This window comes from Drosophila suzukii, chromosome 3 (genome assembly GCF_043229965.1).
Source record: "Drosophila suzukii chromosome 3, CBGP_Dsuzu_IsoJpt1.0, whole genome shotgun sequence".
NCBI classification, from domain to species: Eukaryota; Metazoa; Arthropoda; class Insecta; order Diptera; family Drosophilidae; genus Drosophila; species Drosophila suzukii.
The window spans coordinates 10,726,426-10,734,774 of record NC_092082.1 but is presented as its reverse complement, the minus strand read 5'-3'; the positions used below and the strand labels follow the sequence as shown (position 1 = coordinate 10,734,774).

General features: G+C 39.3%; 1 protein-coding gene and 1 long non-coding RNA gene across 3 annotated transcripts; one reads left to right on the top strand and one right to left on the bottom strand.

Annotated features, from left to right (window-relative positions):
• Positions 1-1,612: 1,612 nt before the first annotated feature.
• On the bottom strand, positions 1,613-3,763 carry LOC136116959 (uncharacterized). The gene is made up of 3 exons (XR_010654092.2): positions 3,008-3,763; positions 2,680-2,871; positions 1,613-2,383 (listed from the first exon to the last, which is right to left on the bottom strand). It is a non-coding gene; the product is annotated as an uncharacterized lncRNA (long non-coding RNA).
• A 1,001-nt stretch (positions 3,764-4,764) lies between these two features.
• Positions 4,765-7,650, top strand: LOC139353061 (uncharacterized). 2 transcript variants are annotated; one of them, XM_070996256.1, is made up of 2 exons: positions 4,765-5,459; positions 7,242-7,650. In XM_070996256.1, exons 1-2 carry the CDS (start codon positions 4,963-4,965, stop codon positions 7,243-7,245), a joined length of 501 nt encoding a protein of 166 aa, XP_070852357.1. In that variant the 5' UTR covers positions 4,765-4,962; the 3' UTR covers positions 7,246-7,650. The 2 variants fall into 2 exon arrangements, with proteins under 2 accessions (XP_070852357.1, XP_070852358.1); XM_070996257.1 differs by lacking the exon at positions 7,242-7,650 and having other exon boundaries at positions 4,773-5,262; positions 5,338-5,556.
• The last annotated feature ends 699 nt before the right edge of the window (positions 7,651-8,349 follow it).

Below are 8,349 nucleotides of genomic sequence, written 5' to 3'. Positions count from 1 at the left end.
GTTCCATACGGAAACCAAATACGATTGTCTGTGGTCGCGATAAGTTTCTTCTGAAGACCTATCTTGTAACGGAACGGAAATGTAATGGAAGATTACTTTCCTAGAATGCAAAAGGAAAGAGTTCAGGGCGATTTCTTGGAATTAAGGTTGCTTTTATCAGAAAATAATGTAAACGTAATGTTTCGCATTAGTAATATTACAATTCTTTGTAAATAATTAAGCTTATCAGCTTTTCTTTTGTATATAAAAGGTTTAAAAAAACCATACTTAAAAAACATTTTTTATATTACATTTAATACAAAGTTTCCGAAATGTATTTATTGATCTGATACCCTTTTATAATAAAAGTCTTATTCTGATTGTACAAACTTGGTTCTAACCAAATTCAACAGATGAATACTTTGGCAAAATCGAAATGTATATAAATGAAGATATCTGTTTTTCAACCTCCAAGCCCTTGTGAATATAAAAGATAACTTAAAATAAAAAGCTTCATTTGGTAAGGGTTACGAATCCCTTAAAAAATCGTAAAGATATTTGGAAATAGAGACCGCGCGACCCAAGATCATGGGGAATTCTTCGTTTTATCTTATTACCAACCCCATTGCCTTCGACTGGCTCGACAAACATCGAAGCACGCATATTCATAAATATAAATCCCACCCTCAGCATTCTGGGTGTATCGACATAATTTGGCCTTGAGCGGTTCAAGTTCGGCGGCGTCACTCGCACAGAGAAAAACAAAGCGGCGAAATGGAAACAACACAATCGAGCACTCAAACAAAGCTGTTTCGCTTTTGAATATTGAAGCTGCAATCTGGCACCCCCTCAACCCACAAAAAGCAAAAAAAAATAACACCCGCACATTGGATGGGATCGGATCCAGTCACAGTCGCAGTTTTTGGTTCCAGTCCCATTCACAGTCCCCTAAGTTCCGTTCCCAGATAGCGCAGTTCAAAACTGAATTTACTTTGTTTTACTTTTGTTTTTTCTCATTTTATTTCGTTTATTTTTTGTACTGTCAAAGTTCCGGCTGAGCGCCAGACATGGAACCGCACATGCCAGAGCTTCAAGTGATGTTTTTTTGCTGCATACGCTTATGTGTACAATGAACGCGCCTTGTGGGTTGGGTTGGGTTTGGTCGCATTTAGTGACTTTATTGCGCATACGCCGCGTGAGCCATTGGAATTGCTATTTACTGTTTCGTCTCTGGTTGCCTTGTTTTGATCTGCCACTGGCGCACACCCCACAAAAACCCGATCCACGATCCACGATCGGCAACCAAGTGGGTCATTGGACGAGCCAAAATATTGCGCTTGCACGATTATATCGACCTTGGCCGACCTTGAACGTCGTTAAAAACATTGTTAGCTTAGCTCGTTCAATTGCCAATAACAAAATCAAGAGCGGTCGTAAAAGAAAACGTTATTACCAATTGTTTGCGCTGTTGTGATTGGCCCTACAGTTGGTCTAGGGCAATTATAAGAAAGGAATTGGAAATAGTTCCACATAGTTCCATAATACCACACTATCATTAACAATTTTAAATTGGTTTATTTTAGTAGTTTCATGTTCTTTTAAAAAAATATATAATAGTAAGTGTTCCTTAAAAACATTATATTTTCGCTAATAGATCTATTTATTAAAACCATCATATTTTCAACATAATTTAAATAACATATTATCAAAACACCTTGGCAGAAAGGCAAGAAAATGCCTATAAAAATAAATTTAGAACCTATTAAGTGTTGTTTTTAGATCTGCCTTTCTTATTGTCTGAAAAGCATGGTACTAAAGAACCAAAAGGAATGGTGGTATTTATCTTAAAAACAACTTAAGTGACCTCGCATGCTATCCAGAAGACAGATTCTTGGAACCGGTAATATTTAAAAGAATCTCATATTTTTTTAAGACCATCCTAATTTATATTCAATTTAATCATCATGAAACAATCACGCCACTATAATTTGACTACCGAAATATAAGCTCGACTCCATTTGGATATTTCCATATATAATAATAGTAATTAATATGAAGCCAGTGTACGGTCGCAGCCAATTATAAATCAACAAATGATACCCCAACCAGTCGTTAGCTTTCCCCTTGTCTATCTGTCGATATTGTCGCTTTTTTTGTTCTCTGTTGTTGTTATGATTTGGCCTTACTATGCTAGGGCTACTGTATAATTCCCGGCCGCAAAAAAAAAACCGAATAACCGAAAATAAACAAAATATTCAGACAAATAAGCGAACAAACAAGCTGCTTCTAGTTATTTGCGACTGATTTATGGGGAATTCCAGGTGCGTCAGCTCGAGTGGTTCTGTGGGTCGTAACTCTGGCACTGACACCGAATTGGGAGTCCAACTGTCGAAGTCAGTTTCCCCTGAAAAAAATAAAAAATGTTTTATAAAATGTAAATAGCTCGCAAGGTAACAAATAAAGCAAGCACGAGATAAACCCGAAAAAGTCTTGCGGAGGGGGATTAGTATGACTTAGACTTTGTCCTTTAGGGGGTAAATGTTTTCCAGAAAATTATAAAAATAAGTTTATAACTTCTTCTCTTTAATCTTTGTTGCTACAGGCTATCAGCTAGCCTGGACTCTAGCCAAAAATTCTGTTTTGCTTTTTAAAATGCAGCTTTTATAGTTGTTTTATTGTGGTGTGAGTTATGGTGCTAACCTTTATTTCTTTACTTATAAATCTTTTTTTTTTGTCCACCAGCGAAATTCCAAGCAAGGTGACTTTTTCCGCCGTCTGCTTATTTCTGGGTGCGAATTTGAAATGCAAATTTGTTGCCATCGGACTCTAGGCCCCGATCATAAGGCTCACAGATCTTGGCTTATATGCGAGTATGTGGATTTCTAGTATTTTCTGTGCACATAAAAATAAAAGGTATTAATTAACAATAAAAATAACTTGACTGGAGGCACGCTTTGGCGTTATTTCATCGGCCCCGGGGCACAAATGAGTAACAAATGAGACAAAGCTGCCAAAAAATCACAAAAACCTCAAGAAAGCAACCGTCCAATGGGAACAACAATGCCATCGATCTTCAAACCGAAACTCTTTTGTTATTTGTTATATTTTTGGCACTGTTTATTTATTTATAAAGCAGTCACAGTCGCAGTCACATTTGTTTTTCTTATGGGCACAATCAATCTATGGCGCGAAAGCCAAAAATAAATCGATCGCTAAGACTTTACCGCAAACTTAGCGCCTTGGGCTCAGGCGGAGATATCGTGGCCCGACTTTATGACGCAAGTATCACGTCTGGACACTGGATATCCAATAATTAATATCCAGTAGCCAGCTGCCGGTGGAGTTAATCCGACCGATCTGACCGATCCGTTGCTAAAAAGTCGTGAGAAGGGCCACCACTGTTGACAATTCACACCCATGGACCGTCTAGAGCGGAAGATTTTTTGTTGGATTCCTACGCCATGGAAAACTACAGAGAGTTTCTTAGACCCCAGACCCCAATTTGCTATCATTAGATAGACTCGCTCCAGCATATTTACAGGCTTTTACGACTTTTAACACCTGATAACATTTGATTTAGATGTCACAATTAGCAGATGACAAAAATTTCCATATCAGTGTGAATCTCTCTGTCTGGATTGTCAGAAGGTATTTTTGATGTTCGTTCCGCTTCGTCTCAGAGGTTGGCCTATTTTTAGAAAGGCCACGTGCAGCTTGATATCCCATAATGACATTCTAATCATTTTGAATAAGAGGCTAGGAATTGACAGGGCTTTCAGGAGTAACTAACAGAATGGCAAGGTTTAGAAAGAAGTAACTCATTAAATGCATTGAATAAGTATATATACTTACACAAATATTTAGTTTGATTTACAAGCAAAGCATTTCCTGAGATTATTGGTTTAACAATTAGTCAGTAGACCATCACATTCAAATGATTCGTATGAAGTGGCAGAACTTTGATAAGCCTATTAAACAGTTCCGCATAAACAACGCTCCTTATAAGGTCACGCGAATGGGCACTATCGATTGGTAATTGATAGGGTTGTATCGTGGTAATATTTTAATTTTAGCTATCACATTCAGCACCCTCCGTATGGCAACATAGCAAGTATCACCATCCGGAAATGAGTCGAGCCCCGAAAAAACTAAACTTGTATGGTGTCACGCGATTAGATCCGCACTTCGAACGGATATTAGATGGGTGGGTGTCTGATTTGCCAGACGAAATCATGCTGATTGCATGCATCGTACGATCTGTTGGCTGATTCCACCTCGGGTTCCTTGAGTTCCGGCAACCGGCGGCTGACGTCAAAGTCTTTAATCGAAAGTCGAGGCAGTATGACCCACATACAAACATTGAAAGCACAAGTGTTGGCCTAGCCCTTAGTAGCTGACTAAAGTCGGCCCGGGAACCCAGATAAGGCCCCAAAAGAACGCGGATCCCATGCACCGCACCACGTACTCCTTGACGGGGTGTAGAAATACACAGGGAAAAATTGTGTGTTCTTTGAAAGATTACAAATTTTAGGAGTATACGTTTTCTATTAAGGGTTTCTAAAGTAGGGTTTCTTCTCATTTCTTTAATAAACTTTCTACAAAAAACAAAAGGTCTTCGTAATTTAAAAGAACTTAAACGAATAACATCTCTATATGTTCAGAAAACTTGCTTTGGAAAGGGTTTTTTATATAATACTTTATAGATAAGTTTCCTAGCTTTATATATTATAATAGATTTATAGTACCATGTTTCCTTATAAAATATTTGATTGGTTGGTAGAAAATAACCCCTTTCCTTAAATGGTAAAATCTTAAGCAACACATGTTTTTTTTTCAGTGCTTTTGCCGAAGGCGTCTACGTGCGCTGCAGTGCGGAGCACGAGCCGACAGTCGTTAATTTCACCATTCGCCTCCGCGCACAGTGATAAGCCGCCCGCATGGTACAGCACATGTGAGTGAATATTTATATATATATAGTCGTATATGACTGATTGTCTGCCGAGGCCCAAGACGTCGGTCGTCGTAAACAGCTTATCAGGTCGGCGAGGCGATGTGGTTACCCGTCGAAACCGCTGGAACGGCGACCAGATCGAGAACCTGTCACAGACAGGGGCCGAGACACCGGCGGCCACATGCAATAATCACCCGGTGGAGCAAAGTACACCGGCCGACCGACGTCATCGTGGAACGCTGACGCAACGACCTTGTCGAACGGCCCACCTCCCGGCGATCCCACGACCCACCCACCTTGATGACGCCAGCCCAATGTCCAACCTGCCGCCGGTGAGTCATCAGTCGGCAGTGACTCCCATTTGGTTTAATTCGATGACTGGCAATCTTGCGGATCATATAGTGCAGGATGTTGGACGACTTAGCTTTTCTCGGAATCTTGAAATCCCACTGAGCAATGCAGTAAATTTGATGGGGAATGCAAGGCGGAACTGGCTGGGATTACGATTGGACTTTAGTACGGAACTAAGGTGGGCTTACAATATTATTTTCCCAAATAATAACGCCTAGACTATCTATGAACACTATATATTATTCAAAAACATAATAAGTCGTATTAGTCTTTTATACATGGTACCTTAGTAATCCAACTACCATAACGTCAACTTGTTGTTATTATTATTAATATCTTATTGTCCCTTGTCTAGGTTATTTTAAACAAAATCTTACGTGCTTACAATTTTTAAGTATTCAAAAAAGTTAACAGACAGCTATAAGAAACCACCATATCATTAACATACGAATCCTAACCGACTTAAGTGATTTGTTTTTGATGGATTTGAAAGATACAAAATTGAAACATCGCTAAACTTTCAATACCAAGCCTCAGACAAACTGAGAATCAGCTTATCGATCATTAGTTCTCTTTTATTTTTAGAAAAACCCTTCTTTATATAACATGATCATCCGACCCGTTGCCTCTTTCAACAGATTTTGGCCAGACATGCCCTGGGGCCTTATATCTACGGCCAAAACACAGACACCACACACATTGAAAGCCAAGATTTTTTAGATGATGCTTTTTCCAGTCGGGCTAAGGTGGTTATTTTTTACTGTGGCTTTGTCTTTGGCGCCGTCTAGCTCAAAAATGTCTAAAAATGTCATTAATTAGAATTTGCAGCGTGTCAGGTCTGTGCCATCCGTCGTCGCTTGCCTGGCTGTTTGGCATTAAAATGTTATATTCACCAAAAGGCCAAAAAGACCAAAAAGGGGGACCAGACCGCATTGAAATGTTTCTGGAATTCCCCCGCCGCAAAAAAGAAAGCAATCGCCGAGAGTCCGCCACAAGAAAAATTAGCCAACGAGCGCGTGTTTGCCAAAAGCCAAGAGAGTTAAAAATAATCATAAATAAAGGTAGGGAAATAAAGCAAACGGCGTCGAGACGAAAACCAGTCGGAGATGCCGTTGGAGAATCCAGTGTTGGGTCGATGGGGCCAGTGGCTCGGGGTCCGGACGGGCCCCACTCTAAGCCACTGAGCCACTGAACCGCCGAGCCACTCTGAACCACACGCGCCGCGCTTTTGTCATAGCCCGTCATAGTCCACGCGACTGCAGCTGAATTCACACGCTTCATTGTGGCTTATTATTTTTTTATTCCACCTTTTTGATTCCATTTGATTGTATTCCGCTTCGTGGAATTCGCGGCGACATTCCCAGCACACTCCGTATATGGTATATAGTATACACAGACATGTGGATATGGATAATGGCCCACAGTCGGGCTTGTCTATTGGAAACGCGAATCGGGTCTAGTTACCTAGGCGAGATTTGCATCTCAAATGAGGGATCTGCAAATTTGAACACCTCTGGCGATCCAGATTGCGATCAGATCTAGTTTCGCATTTCCATTGTTAATTCACTAACTTTGGAATATTTCAATGGAATTTATTGCGTTATGCCTTTTCATAAAATTGACACTTTTAATGGCAAATTATATTACCAACATAACATAGTTTTGAATTAAAAGGGAATTATAATATAGAATTTTGTAGAAGAAAAATATATCGTAGGGTAGAACCTATACTCATTACTTTTAAAAATGATAACTTTTCATTTCATTTACATATATTAGTTGTATTTATAAGTTGGTGTAAGATTGATGTACAAAATTACCTAATTGATAGTTATTGGTTGCCAATTTATTCATCGATTGTTATCTATAATATTATTTGCAATCTGTTTAATAAGTTTACTAGTGCAAGTTAGGCAGCAGAGTTATCATTCTATTTTATAGAGGTGAATATCCACTGTAGGTAATTGCTACTTTCCGACATTTAATTTGCGGCTGACGTTCTGTCAATTAGCTCAATGGAATGGGCCAGAGCCTGTGTGTGGGCGTTTGATTGATGTTACAAACGCCGCCACCGTGCGATACTCAAATATGATAATGCAGGCGACCCACCAACTCACAAACAGGTGTCACTGGCAGGGGATTGGTATTGCGAATGGAATGGGATCGGAAGGGGATATGGCAGCCAGCCCCTTTGGAAGTCCAGTCGTGCTGGTATTCCCCCCACTGAATTGCCTGCAAAAGCAGATAAAAGGCCCCATAAATCAAGAGTATGTAAATAGTTTAACGCGTGTGTGTTCTACTTTATTTGTTCATTAAAGCTTATGAGCTTTGCTTTTGTTACACAAAAAAATCTATACTCATACTATATATACAAAATTTATTTTAATCAATAAAGGAATATAACCATCTATTTTTAACAGTCCATCATAAATGTTTAGCTATTTTTAAGCATGTTTTAATTTTGTCTCATTATTGAGCATTATTGCAGATCTATTTTTCTGTGTGCTTATAGAGTGAATTAAACTTCGATAAGCAGAAATCGAAACTCGCTTGGGTTCTAAACTCTTGATTTCTTGGAAGAGATCCATCGGAGCTGCGAATCGTGGCACGTTTTGGTAATTATGGCTCAGTGCACACTGACTGCCAAAAGTCCACAACGTCGAGCGTCTTTGTTTACCCTCTTTCAGTGTTTCGCAAACGCGTGCTATGTATGATCTGCGTGTCTCTACAAATCTTAAGTATCAACACTTTTTTTGTTGCTTTTTTGCGAACCAAGTTGTCAAATGGTCAGTGCAGAAGCTTGCGTAAGAAGCCCCTCATTTTTTTTTGGTAGTAGAATTGCTTCCTTCTGCTCTGTATTTTTTTTCGGCTTAAATGAGCGCGTGTAATCGTCACGCTTCGGTCTTTTTTCTTTTGGCATGGTTTTACGTAAAGGTATTATTGAACCCAAAACGTTTAAAAACTCGTGAAATGTGAAGAGGCATTTTCAGTTGGGGATAGCCGTATTATGACGAATTTCCAAGCACTTACCTGCGAATTTCTTTCGCGCATTAAAAATCGAGTTTGTT